Raw genomic sequence first — 21,241 nt, 5'->3', positions numbered from 1 at the left:
AGTGTAGGAAGCAAATAAAAGGGCTGCTGCTCGCAAGTCTTTCTGAATATGCACATAAACATATCTAGAAAACCCAAATAATATATTTTTAAATGTATAACTATGTGAATGTAGTATAATAACTTATAACCACAACTTAAGTGAAGCCATAAGTGTGGTCCTGCTTCATTTCAAATTTGAGGAAGAAGTCTCTAAAATTATGCATTTAATGAAGCATATTGTAATACTAGTCATGTGACTTTTTTTGTGAATGTTAAGAGATGTTATTGTGATAAAAAATAAAATACTTGCAGTCTAGTACCTAATCTTTCAACCGCTTAATTCAGTCTATTGTTTTCATTCAATTAACTTTTCACACATCTGTCATGAATGACTGAAACCTCATTATCCTTTTATAGAAAATATTTTGTTTTGGAATTGAGCTATTACAACACATTCAGATTTTGGATTGCCCATCATCCCAGTTTGCATTAAAATGGTCAAACCAGGTGAAAGTGCACGTTTAAATAAGCAGTGTTGGTAATGTGTATACCAGCAAAAGCAGCGCTGCATCTCCACTTGTTATTGTTGCAGACAGTATCGCGCAAAAGTGATTACTGTCCGTCGGTGACTGGGAGAAGCAGTCGCGCGCATTGCCACGTCACCGGACTAATTTGCCTAATCTCCCCGGTACTTTAGACCGCGGTGGAAACGCAGATTGTAGCAGGTCTGGGGGAGAAAAAGTTCCTGGTACAAATAGTTCCGGGAAATTTCGGTGGAAACGCGGCTATTGAGTTGTTATAAAATCAGCTCAACAAAATATCAAACTTATTTTATATCCTTAATGTCTAAATGGATGGAATCAAAGTCTAAAGCCCATCATACCAAAAAATCAGAAAATTGAAATTAGAGTTGACTCCTCCAAAAATTGAACAAAAAGACAGACAAAAATCTGGGCAAAAGTCGTGCAGGGTGTTGCAGCCTTTAAGTTAAAGGGTTAGTTCACCCAAAAATGAAAATTCTGTCATTAATTACTTACCCTCATGTCGTTCGACACCCGTAAGACCTTCGTTCATCTTCAGAACACAAATGAAGATATTTTAGTTGAAATCTGATGGCTCTGAAAGGCCTCCATTGGCACAATGCACGGTTCACTCTCAAGACCCTTAAAAGGTACTAAAGACGCTTTGAAGCGTTATGAATCAGTGAGTCGATTCAGCAGTTTGGCGGTTTGACACGCGATCCGAATCATGAATCGACTCACTGATTCATAACGCTTCAAAGCTTCATGAGGCCTTGTTTTGAAATCGTCATCACTATACAAGTCGTTATTTAGGGTTTTTTTGCGCACAAAAACTATTCTCGTCGCTTTATAAAGTTATTTTAGAACCACTGTAGTGAGATGGACTTTGTAACGACGTCTTTAGTACCTTTTAAGGGTCTTGAGAGTGAACCGTGCATTGTGCCAATGGAGGCCTTTCAGAGCCATCAGATTTCAACTAAAATATCTTGAGAGTAAGTAATTAATGACAGAATTTTCATTTTTGGGTGAACTAACCCTTTAATATTTTTGAAATTTTTCAAGATTTCAAGTTGAAGCACTAAAATGACTAACTGGATATAAAAACTCTAATATAAAAATAATATACTGCATTATCTATTTAGTAATAAAAAGACACATAAAAATTACACATTGCAAAATTGCTCAAAAAAGTAACTAAAATTAAAATGAAAACTGAAAAAAGCTATAAAGCTAATTATTAAAATCTAAACTAAAACTAAAATAAATGAATAAATATGACAAAAGGCACGTAGAATTACTAAATAATTAAGTAATTTAAATGAAAACTGAAAAATATAAACATAAAACTAATTCAAAATATGAAATAATAATAACACCTGTACAGAGTAAAATCTCAAAACCTGAATATCCCAGATTGATTACTTAAGCAGTATGTGGTGTGTGCCCAAAGCTGAATACTCTGCTGGGAAAGGAAGTGAGTATATAAGGAATATGAGAATAAGTGAAATCTGATGTATACTAATGTAACCAACTACAGCAGCAAGCCTAAAAATGTCCCTTTTTTAGGCTCTGTAGAATGCGTTATTCATTTTCCATGCCTTTCCGAATTCGGATTTAGGCTTCGGGTACATCCCTAGTATGTGGTGCAGTAGTGAAGTGCAAGATGCAGTCCCCATCCTGTCCTGCGGGGGCAGTATCGTGCCTCACCTGTAACTGGTCCAGTAGGGTTCCTCCTCGCACTGCTTTGCCCTCTGGGACCGTTTGAGGCACGTTACCCACATTCCTCCTCCTCAGATCCTCCAGTGTGGCCTCATGGGCCGTGATCTCAGTCTGAATGGCCTGCAGAAAACATTGTTAACCCTTAATCGTCCCTCAAGTAGGGTTTACGTTTGAGTCCCTTGGGGTCAGATAGACCCCAAACTTTTACAGAGCGATTGCATAAGGAAATATATATTTTTTTTTACATGGAAAACTATATATCATTTTTTTTATTTACTTCTCAACTATACATTTATTCTGTGTTTTTGTGGGTATTTGGTAGTTTTTTACCTATTTACTGCACAAATACCTAACTATGTCATAAATTGGCTCATTAAAAAAAAAAAATTTTATGAAAAAATCACTTGAATGATGATCTTAAATAAATATAAATCGTTTTTGGACATTGCTCTGTGTGTTAGGGATAGAATACCGCCATCTGTAGGTTTGTGGAAAAACTTTAGGAATTATAGTTAAAGAGAGAGAGAGTGCAATGACCACATTATCCACTAGAGGTCCAGAGGGAAGTTATGCACAAGTTAAGCTGCCTTTCATCTTTCTTTTATTTGCCCTTTTCCCTCTCTTTCTCATGATTGTTCCATGTTGCATTTGTGCTCTAGTATTTGTCCTTCATTTATGTATGGAATTTTTTCAGATTTATGTCAGTTTTGTTGATTTTATTTGCCAGTTTCTATAAAAATGCTCTCTGTTGCAGTCACACATGTGTGTGTTTGTGTGTGTGTGTGTGTGTACGTGTGTGTGTATGAGATAGAAAGTTCGTTCCACTTTGTGTTTATGCTCTAGGACCAGATCTTTATATAAATGTGGAAATTTTCAGATTTATACTGGATTTAGTTTTTTTTTCTTTGACAAAAAAGTGATAAAAATGTTTTTTTACACTTTCCCATTCATTCAATGTGGGGTCAATCTGACCCCGAGGGACTTAAACGGTAAAACAATTTTTACACACCTTTAGAACAACCAAATCAAGCCCAGAGTTTGTGTGCATGTTTAGATAGATTATGTAGGAAAAGTCACAGAGTCTCATGGTCCTGAGATGAAGGGAACACTTTTTAAAAATGGAGGAAAAGTCCAGTGGGGTCAGCTGGACCCCAAGGGACGATTAAGGGTTTTTAAAGTTGAAGGCCAAAGAATAAGCGCTAAGTTGTTTTACGATATATCGGTCATTGGTTCTACACGTCAGAAAAAGAGTTTGTGTGTTCACACCTGAGCTTCCTGAGGCAGCTGGAAGGCGTCGATGCGATCTGTGAGGTAAGATGTGAGTGTTTGGTCCAGCTGTGTGAGGGACGTCTGTAGTGTGTGTAGAGCCGTCTCATTCTCTCTCAGTGTCCCCAACTGCTGCTCCAGAGACACCTGACGTGCACCAGCCTGCAACACACACACACACACACACACACACACACACACACAAGTATATGAGTGGAATGTATCTGACTGTCAAATGTGAATCTGAATCAGTTCTGGCGAATCATTTGATTGATTCGTATCAAACACACCTGGTGAGTGAGTTGATCGTAGCGCGAGGTGAAGTTCTCCAGCTTGTCGCTGATGAGCTCATCCAGGATCCCTCCGTCGATGAGGGTCTGAGCCAGCTCTCGGATCTGAGTCCTGTTATCAGCCGGATGCCGCAGAACCGACTCCACCGACTGCAGGAGACACACATCACTGTTATTTCACACTGACATGAAGATTCTCTCATTAATTCAGTTTGCTTGAGAAAGGCAAATTACTGAAATCCTATTAGACTCTGACTCTCTGACTCTCTGACTCTCTGACTCTCTGACTCTCTGACTCTCTGACTCTCTGACTCTCTGACTCTCTGACTCTCTGACTCTCTGACTCTCTGACTCTCTGACTCTCTGACTCTCTGACTCTCTGACTCTGACTGCTAGAAGGCATTGATACTCAATTAAGCTTTAAACTATCTATCTATCTATCTATCTATCTATCTATCTATCTATCTATCTATCTATCTATCTATCTATCTATCTATCTATCTATCTATCTATCTATCTATCTATCTATCTATCTATCTATCTATCTATCTATCTATCTATCTATCTATCTATCAATCAATCAACTGTTTTTATCTATCTATCTATCTATCTTCAAACTTTTTCTATTTATCTATCTCTTTCTAACTAATCCATCTTTCTTTCTTTCTTTCTTTCTTTCTAATTAATCCATCTTTCTTTCTTTCTAAATTATCCATCTTTTTTTCTTTCTAACTAATGTATCTTTCTTTCTATCTAATCCATCTTTCTTTCGAACTCATTCATCTTTCTTTCTTTCAACTAATCTATCAATCTAACTTTAAACTACTTTAAACTTCTAACTTCTTTAAACTTCTTCAAACTTTCTGGTCAGGCTTTCTCAAGCCAACTTAAAGTTTGTCTCAACAAATTTTTTTTTCTAGTTCCCTCATGTCGTTCCAAACCCATAAGACTTCATCACTTTCATCTTCGAAACAGACATGAAGAGCTAACTCCGAGCGAGCCTCTGCAAATGTGGCAAACAGAAGCTGTAGCACGATTGCTTGACGCGTGAGAACCAATGAGGTTCCTTCTCGTGTGAGCTTTTGTTCATGTTCACAGATCAGTGTTTATATGTGAATAAAAGCCTTTCTTTTAATCATATAAAGCGAAGACTTGGATTAATCTTTCGCCCTCATGCAAAATTCCCAATCCCATGGATTCCTATGATAAAACAATGGTATATGTGACCGTTACCTCCAGAGCCTCGCTGATGGACTCAGTGTTTTCTGGGACGTTCTCAGTGGCGTGAACCTTCTCCTCCAGCGTGTTCAACCAGCCAGACTCCACATCCAAATACTGCAGCAGCTCAATCCAGCAGGACCACACCTCCTGAAGATCAGGACAACCACATTACACTCCCAACACACACACTACAGCTAAAGAGCCAAACAGGGGCCAATCAAACATCCTGAGCAGCTCTGTCCAAACCCTGTGTGGGTGTATGTATGTAAGCATATGTGTGTGTGTGTGTATACCTCAAGCGTGTGGCACTTGCTCTTGAAGCGATCACACAGTTTCTGGTAGTTCTGCAGAACTTCATTGAGCTCAGGGCTCAGGTCAGCACCTCCACTAGTGGGCGTCTTATTGATCAGCACATTAACACTGTCCTTCAGAATCTTCACACGCACTTCCTTCTGTAGCACATCCTCTTTGGCCCTCTGATACACACACACACACACACACACACACACACACAAACACAGAGAGAGAGAGGACGTTTACACAAATGTCTTAAAGATACAAATATCGGCATGAAAAACTAAGCTATGACTATGTCTCAGATTCAGGTAAAAAAAAAAAAAAAAGTTTATAAAATAATACATTATAAAAAAAAATAAAAAAAAAGACTGATATGATCCCAAACCTATTTTGACATTTACAACCTGTTTAAAATTTAGTTTTAAGTTACAACTTTATAAAAACGTTTTCTAATCATCGTGTTATTTAAAATAAAGCTGAAATCAAATCAAACATAAATATTTGATAAGAAAAATATATCAATTGGAAACAAAAATGGAGATAAAACAAGTTAAAAGTACTAAAATTACTAATTAAATCCAAATCAAAATAATAAAAAATGTAAAAGCACTTAACAAAAAAGCTAAAAGTAAAATTAAAATAATAAAAATTAATTCAAAATATGAATAAACATTGTAATAGTATATAAATAGTACTAAAATAACGTTTCATGCTATTTCTAACAGCATACATGCACATTAACCAGTCCTTCCAGAAAAATGCGGCTTTTTTTTGTGATTGTTGCGGGCAAAAATCCTTGATTATGCGGCACGTTTTCTTAAAAAATGCGATGAAAAATGCGGGATATTTATGCAATTTTATGCGATAAAATTGCGGGAACTTGCAAAAACTGCGGTTTGATGAGAAAGAGAAAAAAAGCACTACATCACAGAAAGTGCTGGAATATTTAAGTTCTCATCTTGTTTTATTGAAGACCTTAATAATGGCTCAAATTTACAAAACATTTAGTCAATCAAGTTCTGTAGCTTTACAAAAGGAATATGCTACAACTTCTGAAAAAATTAATAAATAACTTCCTGTTTTACAGATGTCGCTATACAAAACAGACATTTGAGTGCTTCCAATGCACAAAGTGCAATCTCTTAAAGGGTTAGTTCACCTAAAAATGAAAATTCTGTCATTAATGACTTCCCTTTATGTTGTTGGACACAAATTAAGATATTTTAGTTGAATTCCGATGGCTCAGAAAGGCCTCCATTGGCACAATGTACACTCTCAAGACCCATAAAAGGTAGCCTACTAAAGACGTCGTTACAAAGTCCATCTCACTACAGTGGTTCTACAATAACTTTATGAAGCGACGATAATAGTTATTGTGTGCAAAAAAAACTAAATAACGACTTATATAGTGATGACTGATTTCAAAACACAGCATCATGATGCTATGAATCATCGAGTCGATTCATGATTCGGATCGCGTGTCAAACTGCTGAAATACGTGACTTTGGCGATCCAACCCGCTGAATCGACTCATTGATTCATAACGCTTCAAACCGCTGAATCGACTCATTGATTCATAACGCTTCAAACCACTGAATCAACTCATTGATTCATAACGCTTCAAACCGCTGAATCGACTCATTGATTCATAACGCTTCAAACCGCTGAATCGACTCATTGATTCATAACGCTTCAAACCGCTGAATCGACTCATTGATTCATAACGCTTCAAACCGCTGAATCGACTCATTGATTCATAACGCTTCAAAGCTTCATGATGCTGTGTTTTGAAATCAGTCAGCACACAGGGAAACTGCTTTGCTCTTTTGCTGTTATTTTTGTTGGCCAATGGGAGTTTGTGCTTCATCATGGTTTCACCGGTATCTATGAATATGCGGACTTTGGCTGATTATGCGTTAAATCACGCGATCGCATAATCGCGTTTTTCTGGAGGGACTGATTAACAAACATTACAATACATAATGTATAACATTTTTAGTTAATATCAATAATGAAAGTTATTACAGTTATAAGAAGCACCACAATTATTAAAGTGTGTCATCAGTTACATAGGGAATACTGAATTTAGAAGTTTAGGAAACACTTTATTTTACAGTGTCCTTGTTACATATGTGTACAGTAAATGATGCATAATTACATGCAACTAACCCTCAACCAAACCCTACTCCTAACCCTATAGTAAGTACATGTAGTTAAATAATATTACTCAGTACTTAAATATATAATTACACTGTAACAATGACACCTTAAAATAAAGTGTAACCAAAGTTTTTTTTTTAAATGCAAAGTATTGAAAATCAAAACAAAGCTCTGTAAGCGGTTCTACACACACTTCACGCCCACTTGAACACAGGAAATACTTCATGTAAGCAGACAAGTGGTCAAGTGTGTGTATTTGGACAGGCCCATACGCACCTTCATCTCCTGCAGAGCCTCCTCCAGCTCCTCTGGGCTCTTGTACTCAAAGTCTCTCATGAGAAACTCCTCGTCCACTTGAATCATCCACTCGCGCATCTCCGCCACGTCTTTCTTCAGATTCGTCACTTTCTCCTGACCTTCACTCACGCGCTCCTCGCGCCTCAACAACTGCAATCGAGATTGAACACGTTTTACATTGACACCCACTCAACGTGACTTAGCCAAGACATGTTTCTGAATCGAGCAGGGTTAGGGAGTGGGTTCCCCCTTCCAAACCTCTTTACGGAGCGCGTCCCAGCGTCTCTGACAGTCGTCGAACTCCTCCTGCCCCCAGCGGATCAGAGCCGGTACTGAGCTCTGCTGCACGGCCGCCACGTTCTCTCCCATCTGCTTCAGAGACGTGTCCACGCTCTCCATCTCACTCACCAACTCCTGCACACACAGTGTGGACCGTCTTAAACAGAAACTCAACCAGATTAAACTAGGTTAAGTAAACCAGCTCAATCCAGAATCGAGTCCTGCTGATCCGAAACCAGCTTCAAAGAGATAGAAACTAGTGATGCACTGGAAATATTTAGTATTCGAAACTTTAATGGAATCAGTGATTTTTACGACTGTGTCCGTTTCATAAACACAACGTGGATGAGGTGGACAGGTGAACATGTGGACACTAGATCTGGGTGGACAATATCCATTTCTCCTTTTTAATGGATCTTCATTCGGATTAAACGAGATCTTTTAGCCTGTGCTGTGCAGTTGACGCATGAACTAAACTTCTCTAAACATTTTTGTTGCATTAGTTTTGATGAAAAACAGAGTCTGAGCTGCAAAATTCTGCCTTTTTGTAAAATTATGTTTCTGCCAAACCTTAGTGGAAACGCGGCTTAAGTGGACCATTCGAATGCAGGCTGTGAGAAAGTGAAAATGGAACTCGTGAACAGAAAACGTGTTGTTTGGCAGTACTTTCAGTCAAAAGAAGGCGATTCAAGTCCAGCTACATGTTCAATTTGCAATACCGATTTGTCTTGTGGTGGCAAAGACCCTAAACAATAGCTGCTGTTAAAACATGTGTGTATGAAACAAAGAATACGAGTTGTGCTATCAACAGACAGCCGCCAAAATATAGCAACACGTAAAAAATGACTGACACTTGACTTTGATTGGATTTTACTACCCCTCACTAGTGGTGTCAACAATAATCGATTCAGCGATGCATCGCAATGCGGGGCATGCACGATTCAGCATCGATGCGGCAAAGTGCCATAATCGATTATGTCACCGTTTATTTTCTGGCCTTGAGTTGGACAATAAAGTTGTGAAGTTTCAATTACTTCCAGGGTCATAACAACAACAATCAAGATGGCTGAGGCGGAGGGAGATGACCGCGATAGACGGGTGATTAAAAACGCACCCAAAGATTGGAAAGCGGATCTGGGCACATTTCGGATTCTGACGCCGGCTTCACACCGCACGCGGAGCAGTGGGTATGGAGAGCCGGAGCCCGCGCCCCCATTGTGGATTCACACTGGCAGCGTTTGTCTCGCGCGGATATTGCAAATGCAGACAAATATTGTACATTATGTTACATTTACGGTCTTCTCCTCCGAGCCCCGTCTGTCTCGTGCTTTGATTTATGATGGGCAGCATGCTGCAAATGCGACCGTGTTCCCCTCTGTCCCAAACACATATGCATATAACTTGTTGTATATAAGTAGTTCACATGATAAATGTAAGTTAACATTAAAGTGAATATATGCTTCTAGTTTTAATAATTTAAACAGGCTTTTGAAGTTTGGGCAAAAACTTCTGGCAGTGTTGTGTTTTTAATTTTTTTAACAGCTCTGGATGTCATATGGTGATTGTGAAACACACGGGGCACTTCACTACATGATTTCATGGTGGAATTTGTTATTTTCCATGTTAATCTGGTCAGTTTTGATCAAGAGCAATCCACTGTGGCTTTAAATCAGCGTGAGCAGCGCGGCAAAATAGACTCGGCGCCGAAACGATCGCGGCACTACTGCTGCTTCTCCTCCTACGATGCGCTGCCGCGCCGCCTCTGCGTGCGATGTGAATGCTCTAATCTGTTAACATGGGCGCCGAAAAAAATATGCGCTGCTTACGCCCTGCTAACGCGCCTGCCACACTAAAATCAAGCACGAGAATTGACGAGTCCCTAGTGTCAACGTTACTGTGTGTGTTGCACTGAATATTTTTATTGCTGGGTGCCTGGGTGGTGGTTGTTGTTACAATAGTGTGACTGTAATTACGGATTAATATTTGCACAGGAGTTCATGAAGTGCCCTGTCTCAAAGCTTTTTACTGTACCATTCAATTTTATTTTATTTAATGACATTTATGTCAAAGATACAGGAGAGTGATAATACACACATAGCAGCCAATACAATCTGTTGTTCAATATCTGACTGCTTGTATTGCCTCATGACTGATTAAAAATTTGCCTTGTTGTGTGCAGTAGAATTTTGATGCATCGCAATGCATCGTAGAATCGAATTGAATCGAATCGTTACCTGGTGAATCGTAATCGAATCGAATTGTGAGGGCAGTGCCAATGCACACCCCTACCCCTCACTATCAATATTTTGACATTTGGGTATTAAAATTTAGTTATCGACCTATGTTTCCGAACTTCTGACACTGGTTTCGTCTCGATTGGACTAGCGGTTTCGAAGATAACAGCAAACATTTTATAAGCGCTAAATTACCATGCTGCACAAATCATACGCCGAAACCTGGCAAGTCTGGTAACGCTGGACTCGGCAAGGATTCAGGAGACGAAAAAAGTTGCTCCCATGAAAATAAGTCAATCACACAAAAAAAAATTATCCACTAGGTGATGCTGTTTCAAAACTGACCCATAACGAGTTTCGTAACAATCCGTTCATGTGTTCATAAAATACAGCATTTTAGCACATAATTAAAAATGGCCGACAGCCAAAATGACCGATATGGTAAAATTGGATATCAGACGACTCGGCTGAATTTTATGATTTTTGGACAAACGGTTCAGCAGTTAGAAGCAAAAATAGGCATTTTTCGTATCTCCGGACCAGTAGGTGGCGCTGTGTTGAAACGCTGCATGTTGCCTCAGGTCATGCTTGTGATGACATGTACCAACTTTGGTTTGAATACGATAAAGCGTTGCAGAGATAGCCTTAAGTGTATTTTCGCAACTGATATGTAAAAATGTTTCGCACGTTTATCAAAAACGATATGACGAATCAACTTGTATTCCTTAACTTATTGTAATCATGGTCTTAAGATGATCTGGTTAAATTTTCGTGAATATAGAGCAACAGAGCGAGCAGAGCACCCATGTTTTTTTCAAGTCATCAAAGCATGCCGTTCCGTCTCCGTGTTATTGTTTACACAGTCGTAAACTAGAGTAGTAAACTAATGTAAACGGGGCCTCAGTTCAAGCGGCATGTGATCATCTCTTCCTCTTTACTACTAGTTATAGCATGAAATAAACATGAAGGAATGTTGACAGATACAGTACAACTTACCGAAATCTGTATCATATCTTGTGTATCATATCAGTTTCAACCGCAGTAAGGACGTCAATAAAACAGCTTGTAAACAATATGTCACATAGCATTGCAGTTTATTCAGTTTTTATTTGAGTGTTGGTTATTACATTCGATTAGTTGGTTAAGAAAACTTAAAGTTTTGGTTTTTAGTTATATGAAAACTTCAATTTAAGTTTTTTCGTAATTTTTGTGTGTGTGTCATTAGTGTAGCACATTACATTATGTAATAGGGCTGCGACAACTAGTCCATTATAGTTGATAATGAAAATCATCGACACCGATTCTCATTATCGATTAGTTGGGTCTGCCACCAACTTCCACCAGTCGCGCCAAATTACAGCACTGAATAACGCATTTCTATGGACAAAATGCATCTAAAAATAGTGGAGTGGAATAGCGTGTTGTCAATAAAAAAGGGCTAACATGAACTAATAATGAACTGCACTTCTACAGCATTTATTAATCTTAGTGAATGTTAATTTCATAATTTACTAATGCATTATTAAAATCAAGTGTTGTATTTGTCAACATTAGTTAATGCACTAACATGAGCAAACAATGACCAGCTGGATTTTAATGAACTAACATTAACCAATATTAATAAATACTGTAACAAATGTTTTGTTCACTGTTAGTTCATGTTAGTTAATACATTATCTAAAGTTAACAAATGAGACCTTATTGTGAAGTGTTCCCGAAAAATAATATAAAAAGTTTAAATGCTTATATACAGCTCAGTTTTTATTTGAGTGTTGATTATTAAATTAACTTTATAATTAAATATTATAATTATTTTCGCTAAATAATAACTTTTATTCCTGTTCTGGTAAAACAATTAGTTCAGTACACCTATACTATAAAGCATGTAAAACTAGTGGCATTAATGAGTTGACCTCTGACCTTGCACTGGTTGAGTTCTTCCTGTAGTTTGTCCCCGTGGCTGATGCCGCTGGCGTCTCGAGAGAGCAGCTCCTCAACCGCGTCCAGCCAGCGCTGCACCTCCTCGCTCTTCACCTGATCATCACAAGCATTAAAGGGTTAGTTCACCCAAAAATGAAAATTCTGTCATTAATTACTTACCCTCATGTCGTTCGACACCCGTCAGACCTCCGTTCATCTTCAGAACACAAATGAAGATATTTTAGTGGAAATCTGATGGCTCTGAAAGGCCTCCATTGACACAATGCACGGTTCACTCTCAAGGTACTAAAGACGTCGTTACAAAGTCCATCTCACTACAGTGGTTCTACAATAACTTTATGAATCGGCGAGAATAGTTTTTGTGCGCAAAAAAACCCTAAATAACGACTTATATAGTGATGACGATTTCAAAACACGGCATCATGAAGCTTCAAAGCGTTATAAATCAGTGAGTCGATTCATGATTCGGATCGCGTGTCAAACCGCCAAACTGCTGAAATTTGGCGATCCAAACTGCTGAATCGACTCACTGATTCATAACGCTTCGAAGCTTCATGAGGTCGTGTTTTGAAATTGTCATCACTATATAAGTCGTTATTTAGGGTTTTTTTGCGCACAAAAACTATTCTCGTCACTCCATAAAGTTATTGTAGAACCACTGTAGTGAGATGGACTTTGTAACGACGTCTTTAGTACCTTTTAAGGGTCTTGAGAGTGAACCGTGCATTGTGTCAATGGAGGCCTTTCAGAGCCATCAGATTTACACTAAAATATCTTCATTTCTGTTCTGAAGATGAACGGAGGTCTTACGGGTGTCGAACGACATGAGGGTAAGTAATTAATGACAACATTTTCATTTTTGGGTGAACTAACCCTTTAAAACACACAACATCCACGCCAGTTCAAGACATTCAAGCGAATCAGTGTCTCACCTGTGTGTCCTTCATGCTACCCAGAATGCACTGCAGCATGCTGAGCTGGTCCAGGGCGGCAGTGGAGAGTTCAGTCCAGCACTGCTGCTCCGCTGCCTCCAACACCTTCAGCCGCTGCTGCTCGATCTCCACATGAAGAGCCTGGAAACAGGTCAAAACTACATTACCCACAAGCCTCTGCTGCTTTATCTCTCCTCACACTCAACTAAGAGTGAGCCAGCGTATACTTCAAATAGTTAGAGCTCAAAAACACTATAAAACGGCATTATAAAATGACCCTAGTCACTAGATATCTGCCTGATTTAAAGTACAGGGCAAATGTGTCATTACATCAGCAAAGTACATAATGTTATGATACTAGAAACTAGATTTATTATTTGCATAATAACTGTCCACATTTGGAACACAAGATCAGGAATGTTATTGTAAACTTAAAATAAGTATATTTAAAAAAAAATTATTAATAAAAAAAAAAAAAAAAAAAAAAAAATAATAATAATAATAATAATAATAATTCAATTTAAAAAAAAATTAATTTGAAAAGAAAATTAGAAATGTTGGAGTGGCAATAAACTGATATAAATTTGTTTACTTAAATTACTAAAACTAAAATAAAATAAATTAATGCTAAACAGAAATATATATATAAAAAAAACTAATATAAATGACATGTACATAAATGCAAACAAAAACTAAAATTGCCAATAAAAGCCAATTTAAAATATTAACAAATACTAAAATTGTATTTTAAAATAGTAAAATAACACTGCACAAAATGAATATACTGCTGAATAAAATATGTTGTTATTTAAGAGCGTCTGTGCCGTAATTTAATAACTTAAAATAATTTAAAATATAGTTCACAATAAAGGGGAACAGCAACAGAGAAAAAAAATTAAGCATAAGTAACAATATGCATCAAATTATGTATGTGTGTCTGAAGCAGAGAGTTTAAATAATTAAATTGAAAAATTAAATTACATTAAAAAAATAATTAAATAATTAAACAAAATAATAATAAAATAAATAAATAAATAATTTAATTTAAATTTTAAAATAAAATAAATCAGAACTCTGTATACCTCTTATGCTTGTTGTGTACTGTACACACACATGTACTTATGGTGTAAAGATGATCTGTCATTACTTTAATGCTTTACATTTATATAGCGTTTTTCCTGGCACTCAAAGCGCTTTACATAGAATGAGGGGGGGGGGGGGGGGGGGTCTTCTCATCCACCAACAATGTGCAGCACCACCTGGATGATGCGACGGCAGCCATATTGCGCCAGAACGCCCACCACACACCAGCTGATTGGTGGAGAGGAGACAGCGGGATGAAGCCAATCTGAATATGGGCATGATATGAGGCCAATGGGCAAATTTGGCCAGGATGCCGGGGTTACACCCCTACTCTTTATCTGAAGAACATCCTGGGATTTATAATGACGACAGAGAATCAGGACCTCGGTTTAATGTCTCATCCGAAGGAATGTTGAACAGTTTAATTCTATAAAAAAAATCCAAATACCTTTTTTTAAAGTGAAAACCCTTCCAGCAAGTTCTTAATTGTGATTCACCACTGCATTATGTGCTGTTATGCATGTTCTCAGCGTGTCAGAGTGCAATACCTCATTCACACCCGCAGGTGGAGACACAACTCAAGCATCAATCGAAAACCCTCTGAAGATCACTTTCACTCCCACAGAAAGAAGTCGCGTCTAAAATGGGAGATTCTGGTTCCCACAGTCTCTAATCAGCTCTCAGATATGATGGGCATTGCATAACTGGAGCAGGTTGTGGCTGTTTGTGTGGGCTGGTCAGAGCTGCGCAGACACAGAGAAAAGCAGACGGGCTCTGCCACGTGGGCACTGCCTGCCGCGCGCCCCGTCTCTCTTGGCTGAGGGCCGAGACTACCAAAGGAGAGTATAAATATTTATATGACTTTGCATAAATGCCAGCCTGCGTTTGCTCTCTTTGGCTTGTTTTGCCATCTTAGTCGTTGGCTTTCTTCCCACCATTCATGCACTTACAGAAAGAAACGAGTCCAAAAATCAAAAGCAAACGTCAGCTAAGAGACTGTACACATGGGTCAAGTGGAGATCCAGACAGAGAACCAACAAATGGCACACCGTTAGACTAACACACAGAGTTAACAAGCAGAGACCTCGCCAAGAGCCAAACGAGAGGAAAAAATGGCTTTGGTGAGGAAAATAACTAACAAACTTAAGCAAAATCGTGATTTAAATCAAACAGTAAGAATTAAGGGTCGTCACACTATGCCTTTCGTTCCATTGGCTTGCATTCATACGCATGTACGAGAAAGTTCCCGTTTGGTGAACTCTGACCTGTGACCAACAGAAGATTTGTGTGTGTAGGCGTGGCCTGTTAGCTGACTTACAAGAATGCAAACGTTGCAGTAAAGTGGACTAGACTGCATACTTTAACCATCTGAGCATATGGTCTGAAGCTCATGGCGCAGGTGCACTTAGGGCGTGTCCGAATCCACTTTTGCTAGTTTAACGACGGGAAAAATGGTCTGCGCTCCAGGCACATGGTCTAAAAGGGTTGTCACTATAGTCTCTTAATGAGTCATGGGTGTGTTTTGGGCATAACGTGCAATAAACCAATCCTCCCATTCCCTTTAAAAGCTAGTTGCGCTCGCACCATGGCGGATTCGCTATTTACAAGGTGGGATTTGTGAGTGGAGGGACTGAACGCTTCTCCAGAGAGGAATCCTTTAATTTTAATATTTATAAATGTTTGTGTGCTGCTGCGCATTCCTGTGTGTGTGTTAAGCAGAGTGTGCGCACGTTGTGAACCCGCCTATAGGCTCATATTACTAATGCTGCATTCACACTGAATGCGAATAGAGCGTCTGACACGAGTGATTTCCATGTTAAGGAGGTCCTGCGGCGCGATAGACGCGATTCCGCCTCAATTGCGCGTTCAGTTCGCGCGAATGACGCGAATTGGACACGAATTGGACACAAATTGAGTGTCTTGCGCATTATGCGCGAGTGGTGCTTTTTGTGCTGCGTTCACACCAAACGCGAACAGAGCGTCAAAATCGCATCTAGTTGGACGCGTGAACATTTTTAATCCATTCGCGTGTCCACAGCAAATTGGACGCGCATATAAATCGAGCGTTTGAAGCGAAATAGACGCACGTACAAAACGCTCCAGGAGAAATGTCATAAAACACCACTCTGCCTCTTTTTATGTTCATTAAAAAAATATATTAAACATTAATAGCCATTATCTTCACTGCATGTATATTTAAATATCCTTTAAAAAAAAGTTAGAAACTTCTCTTTGCCCTCATTCAAAACGATTTGGCAGACAACAAATGATAGATTCATGAGAGCAAAGATCGGCCATTAGATCCACACAAGACGAACCACTACAGGACATCAGAGCCAGCGGCAAACATCAGATGACTAGCCGAGGAAAGGCTGCTCTCGCTGGGGTTAATGAGCGCTGAGCGTCCGGTGATCACCTGGATCTCACAACTCCACAAACACAAGATAATTTTTTTTAAATAGGCACTCTCTTTATAAATAAACCACAGATTTGAGCTTTAAACAACTACATTCTCACCTGAAAAAGTCTTAAAACTAATTTTGTGACACAGTAGTATTTTAAATTATGCAGGGTTTCTCATCACGTCACTTTACCACGTGACAGCAGTGAGCAGGCTCCTGATTGGTTAATGCGGCGCGAATTGACGCCAAAGTTCAGATTTTTCAACTCAGGCGTCAGACGCGAATTCGCTTCAAACGCGTGAATGCACAAAAAGCACCACTCGCGCATTAAGCGCGTATCACGGCAGACGCTCTATTCGCGTTCGCTGTGAACGCAGCATAACACACCCTTTAAATAACACAATAAATACTGCACTAGTGACTTTAGACCAGGTTTTTGCTGGTCAATGGCGCAGTCATTTTCAGTTCCTCAAAATAGTGACGCATCAATAGTTGCTATTTAAACAACGTGACTCTGGACATGAAAACAATAACTGCAATAACTAGCATAAAACAGCTGCAGTGTATGATAGGGCCCTTGGATTTACTGTGTAGAATTGTTTTGTTTTTTAAAGATGCTGCTGAGTGCAATCATATTACGATTGTTGAAATTGTTTTTTTTTTTTAAAGATGCTGCTGAGTGCAATCATATTACGATTGTTGAAATTTTACTCCGCACCAACACACGATAACACTCTGGTTTACTGTAAACGTGCTGAAGTTTTGTCATCTGCCACGTCAAGTACTCAAGCTCTTTAAAAGTCTTTAAAAGAAGGTGGATTCTGATTGGCTGTTTTTTTAATGTTCATTAGCTGGAATAAATCAATTTTGAATATTGTTCCTCTGTGCTGTTACTGCTATAGCTGCGGTGTGAACTTCACTATTTTCACAGAATTGGAGCGATTATTAAAACTTTAAAGTTATTGTTACGGTCCTTGGTGTGAACGGGCCTTGACTGTCATTGATTTACTATAAGAGACGAGAGCGATTCATATCGAAAACATACAAATCATCTACTACAGCAAGCATCTGCTGTGAATCACATCTTCAACAGCTTTCACCGCAGTGGAGAGTAGAGTATACATGTGGGAAGAGGGAGAAAAAGTGAATTCTGGACCCTGAATACAAGCATTTATGTCACACACACCTGAGCTTTAACGAGTCCCTGTTCAGCGGTGGTTATGTCGCTGATGTCAGCGCTGATGGTATTCAGTCTGGACACGGTCTCCTGCAGCGCTCTGGACCCCACCAGCCCGGACAAAACTACACAGAGAAACACACAAACGCATTAGAGACAGACAACATTTCTTTCTTTCTTTCTTTCTTGAATTGGCCACTTCTAAGATGTTGAAGACTAAAATAACCACAGGCAGTTATTTTAGTCTTCAACATCTTAGAAGTGGCCAATTGTGTGTGTGTGTGTGTGTGTGTGTGTGTGTGTGTGTGTGTGTGTGTGTGTGTGTGTGTGTGTGTGTGTGTGTGTGTGTGTGTGTGTGTGTGTGTGTGTGTGTGTGTGTGTGTGTGTGTGTGTGTGTGTGTGTGTGTGTGTGTGTATGTGTGTGTGTGGGCATGTTTTTGTGAAATATCAGGACACAAATGTGTATAATGACATGGGTATGACATAGGTATTACAAAAAGAGGGTGAAATATGAGGACGTTCCCCATGTCCTCACTTTTCAAAATGCTTATAAATCATACAGAACAAGTTTTTTTTCACAGAAAGTGAACTGCACAGTCTCCTGTGAGGGCTAGGTTTAGGGGGAGGGGCAGTGTAAGGGGATAGAAAATACGGTTTGTACGGTATAAAAACCATTACGCCTATATGGAATGTCCTCACATTTCACAAAAACAAACATGTGTGTGTGTGTGTGTGTGTGTGCGCGTGTGTGTGTGTGTGTGTGTGTGTGGTTAGCTTGGATCCCAGATGTTAGAGGTCAACAAGTCAAATAATGGAACATTAGGTTTCCGATTGTCCCACGACATTAAACTGTTTGTTTGTATGCCGCTTTACATTGGAGGGAAAAGGGCTAAAAAAACATTTTTTTGGATGACATCCTTGAATGCAAAACTACTATTAATAAAGTAAACAATAATAATTATATATATAGCATTAAAAACGAGCACTATATGTATAACACTAGTTTTTAATCATTATAGTAAGCTTTATATAAATACATCAGCAGACTGTCAGTGTACAAAATGGTCCCCAGATGTTAGCTAAATCTGACAAATTACCTGGGGATGTGCTCAGTTAGGAAAAATAATTTTTAACTAAAGAAACATTTTGTTGTTGTTTACATTCTGGTTTAATAAAGTCAATATGATTAGCTGTACATAAAACAATAGAAGGCTCTGGCATGTCCTCATTTCCATGGCTAGCTAGATGTGGCTGTAAGAGAGATTTGCTGAAGCTTTAAGGTTAAACACTGACGTGATCTTACTTGGAGCTGTTTCAAGCACAACACACACACACACACTCTCTCTCAGAGGTTTATCAGTGTTTAAAAGCTTTCTCAGGGGGCCACACTGACGTTACAGCCATAAATAGACTGCTCTCTCTTGTTGGCTCCACAAATGATTTACCTGTTGCGTACGTCACCATTTCTGTCTTTCAATAAAACTGATGAGGACGAGGGAAACCGAGACAGAGAAAGAGAGGGACTGTCCATCTTGGCACCATTTCAAATCCCTGGACTTGTAAAAAACCTCACTGGGCCTCAATCTCTCTGTGGATGCAGTTTAAGGTCACTATGTAAGCCAGACGTTTTATCCCAAGTGACTTACAGAACATTCAAGGATTGCATTTTATCAGGGAATCAAAAATCCCAAAAGCCCAATAATCCCAAACTATGTTAACTATTTTATTGTCGTAAGTGCATTTATTCAGCAACCACAATGGCAAAGAATAAACCCAAGATTCATGTCTGAGATGGTTTGATGGCAGATTTAGTCTCAGCAAACTCGTGAAGCAACCCAGACTGGCTGTATGACACACTCATATGAGCAGATATATCGCAATAGAGATTGCTAAACTCCAGCTTACATGTTTGTCAGTGTATTCAGATCCTCTGTGCTTCGTTTGCAGTGCAGAGAGTGTGTGCACATGGTAGTCAATTTGGGAAGTATGAGTAAAACACTGGGTAGAAAACACTTCTCTATCCGTCATCGTGTTAAACCCGCCAATAGCGCGCCAGGTAGATAAGCCGATTTGTGATTGGTCCCCGCAAAATTGTAATGGACCAAATACCAAAATATATACAGGTTTCCAGCCTGAGCTGCAGGGCGAAATCAAATCTCCGGCAGATCGGATGTGTTTACCCAGTCTAGCCTTTTACCCTATATTCCTATGTATTCCTGTGCTGTATTTGCTTATGCTTATCAGAGTATCAACAAAGTCCATTTAAGGCAAGAGTAGCTACAAAAGTACTACATCTCAAAAACTGCTAGTCGAGACTAGCCTAGAAATCTAGACGCACCCTAGCGGCAGCAGATGTCATTTGCGGCCAGGGCGTCTAGCAACTCTCCGTTGGCTTGCGAGCTGGAAAAACCAAACTCTGGTCAGGCCAATCACAGCGTGTGTAGAGTCGGTGGGCGGGCTAAACATAATGACGGCAGAGTTGTGGCGGTTCCACGTTGCTACTCGTAAACAGAGAAGTGGGCGAACGGCGGTCTTTCGAATCGGCTTTGGCCGCGACTCTGGAAGACTTGGAGTTAAGCTTTTCTTTGAGAAAAGAACAAAGAACGGCACTGAAGTCCTTCTTAAGAAAGGAAGATAAGTTCAGAGTTTTGCCGACCGGATACAGCAAAAGTTTAATCTATCAACTCGCTCCTCTTCACCTTCTTCGCTGCTCTGGTTGGTTGTGGCGCTATCCTATTGCGTGCAGAGGGAATTTGAAAGACAACCGTTTATCCCGCCCCTCAGATTGAGCCCTGCCAATGGAGAGTTCAACATCTTGATGTGGGTCTGGCTTGTCAGGCCAAGTCGAGACCACAGTCATCAGATATTTGAAATCATCAATGAAATCTGACAACAATATTATACATTTTGTCTTTTTAGCTCAAAATGAAAAAAAAAAAAATTCAGAACTGTTCATTTAATGTAAATGCTAAAGTAAACTTTATATAAAAAGGTGTCTGGCTACATCTGAATTTCCCTACTTCCCTACTATATGGGCGTCAGAACCGTTTTATGTTGGGGGGGACAAGACCCACCCACTTCTTAAGACCAATGATATTGGACCCACTCACTTTTACCATCTCTAATTCAGCGCATATGTCTGTTCACTTACCCCTAACGAATAAACACTCTACTATTAAATACACGTTAGATGCTTTATTTCCACTTTTCAAATATTTTCTTCCTTTTTATTGAAAATAAATGCCTTTCCGATCTGATATGTGATGGGAAAAGGGAGTAGAGTGGCGGGTTCGAACCTCGGGTCGATTTGAGTCAAAACTTTCTGCCATGTGACTTACCCCTACACTATTGCCGCTATGAAAGATTCAGTGTCTTCCGTAATTTTGTTTAAAAAATGTTTAGTAAACAAGACGGGATATTTGCACTTAAAGGTGAACTATG

The 21,241-nt window shown here is 39.2% G+C and overlaps 1 protein-coding gene across 9 annotated transcripts in view; it reads right to left on the bottom strand.

The window, feature by feature from the left end:
- The window catches only part of utrn (utrophin), a gene marked incomplete at both ends in the record, with an annotated part of 350,347 nt that overhangs the window by 233,629 nt on the left and 95,477 nt on the right, over positions 1-21,241 (bottom strand). For all 9 annotated transcript variants that reach the window (XM_079802801.1, XM_079802799.1, XM_079802800.1 and 6 more), the window contains 10 exons: positions 2,210-2,341; positions 3,488-3,649; positions 3,778-3,927; positions 5,011-5,145; positions 5,292-5,474; positions 7,732-7,902; positions 8,011-8,166; positions 12,186-12,299; positions 13,139-13,279; positions 17,810-17,925. In XM_079802801.1, coding sequence (XP_079658927.1) covers positions 2,210-2,341; positions 3,488-3,649; positions 3,778-3,927; positions 5,011-5,145; positions 5,292-5,474; positions 7,732-7,902; positions 8,011-8,166; positions 12,186-12,299; positions 13,139-13,279; positions 17,810-17,925 — 1,460 coding nt within the window. The remainder of the gene's footprint in view (positions 1-2,209; positions 2,342-3,487; positions 3,650-3,777; positions 3,928-5,010; positions 5,146-5,291; positions 5,475-7,731; positions 7,903-8,010; positions 8,167-12,185; positions 12,300-13,138; positions 13,280-17,809; positions 17,926-21,241) is intronic.

This window comes from Gobio gobio (assembly GCF_949357685.1).
Source record: "Gobio gobio genome assembly, chromosome: 21".
NCBI lineage: Eukaryota > Metazoa > Chordata > Actinopteri > Cypriniformes > Gobionidae > Gobio > Gobio gobio.
This window is presented reverse-complemented; position numbering and strand designations above follow the sequence as displayed.